This window comes from Trichechus manatus, unplaced genomic scaffold (genome assembly GCF_000243295.1).
Source record: "Trichechus manatus latirostris isolate Lorelei unplaced genomic scaffold, TriManLat1.0 scaffold00250, whole genome shotgun sequence".
NCBI lineage: Eukaryota > Metazoa > Chordata > Mammalia > Sirenia > Trichechidae > Trichechus > Trichechus manatus.
The window spans coordinates 2,272,956-2,274,057 of record NW_004444186.1 but is presented as its reverse complement, the minus strand read 5'-3'; the positions used below and the strand labels follow the sequence as shown (position 1 = coordinate 2,274,057).

General features: G+C 56.1%; 1 protein-coding gene across 2 annotated transcripts in view; it reads right to left on the bottom strand.

Moving 5' to 3' along the window:
- Positions 1-530, bottom strand: part of ANP32E (acidic nuclear phosphoprotein 32 family member E) — a 12,949-nt gene extending 12,419 nt beyond the window's left edge. The window contains exon 1 of one of the 2 annotated variants that reach the window (XM_012559469.2): positions 298-530. In XM_012559469.2, the coding sequence (XP_012414923.1) occupies positions 298-351 (54 nt within the window). In that variant the 5' untranslated portion in view covers positions 352-530. The remainder of the gene's footprint in view (positions 1-297) is intronic. The other variant, XM_004389592.2, reaches the window with a different exon arrangement.
- Between the last annotated feature and the right edge of the window lie 572 nt (positions 531-1,102).

Genomic DNA, 1,102 nt, shown 5'->3' with positions numbered 1-1,102 from the left:
AGGCCCCCACCACCCCGCTTCCCCGCCCCCACGAGGGCAGGGAGCCCCGCGCGCCCGCAGCCGAAAGGGGCGAAGCCCCCGTGCACACACAGAAAGGCCCCTGGAAACTTAAACCCTTCGCCATTTTAAGAAGAGGATTTTAATGACGGAAAACTTAAATGGAAGCATTTCCTCCAACCCTAACCCCAGGTGGGGGTTAATTTACTACCCCTCCCCACGCACCCACCCGGACCCCCAGAAATCCGACCCTCGGGATATGGGGTTGGTGGGCGAGGGGAGGGGGCTGAGTCACCTCACCTCCTCCGGGGCTTTGTTCCTTAACTCCAGGTTAATCCTCTTCTTCATCTCCATGTCCCCCACCTCCTCTTCTGCCCCGTCTGCTGCCTTCCCCTTCCCTGCCTGTCCCCACCACCCCCAACCCTCAAATTTAAAAAGGTTTGAAAATGAATGAAAAGAAACGCAAATATAACGCCCACCACCACCAGATAGGTGTGTGTGGTGGGGGGAGAGAATAGCAAATGGAGTCCAAGGAGTTGGGACTCTAACTCGGCTGCCCCCACCTCCTTGTGCACACACTCGCGCGCGCGCGCGCACACACACACACTCACACTCCCGCAGTTCCTTCCCCTTCAATGGCTGCTCAGAGACTGAGCCTCCATGACACGGCACCGCCAACCCCCTGGCCTACTCTCCACCCACCTCCCGAACGTATTGGTTGCTTCTTCAACATCACACTCTTCCATTGGGCTACGCTATTGTCTATCAGTCTTCGGGGCGGACCTGGACCAGACACTCTGTATCTATTGGCTACGACCAAGCGCGCAGTTAACTCCGATAGGCGCAGGAGAGTGTCCGTCCCTGGGAAACGGTTTTGAATCCCAGTAGCCCCCCTCCTTTTCTTTGTGTGGTTGGCGCGCTTTCCCGAAGCACTGGGACGGTTTTGATGGCTGTTGGGTTTATTTTTTGTTTTTCTGTTTTTAGTGTAAAAGGGAGAGTGAAAGCATCCTATCCCCAGCTGCGCGACCAATAACTCGCCACACACGCACCAGCTCTTGGCCATCTTAAAGCACAGGCCGTGCGTTATTCCTACAGTTACCCGTCA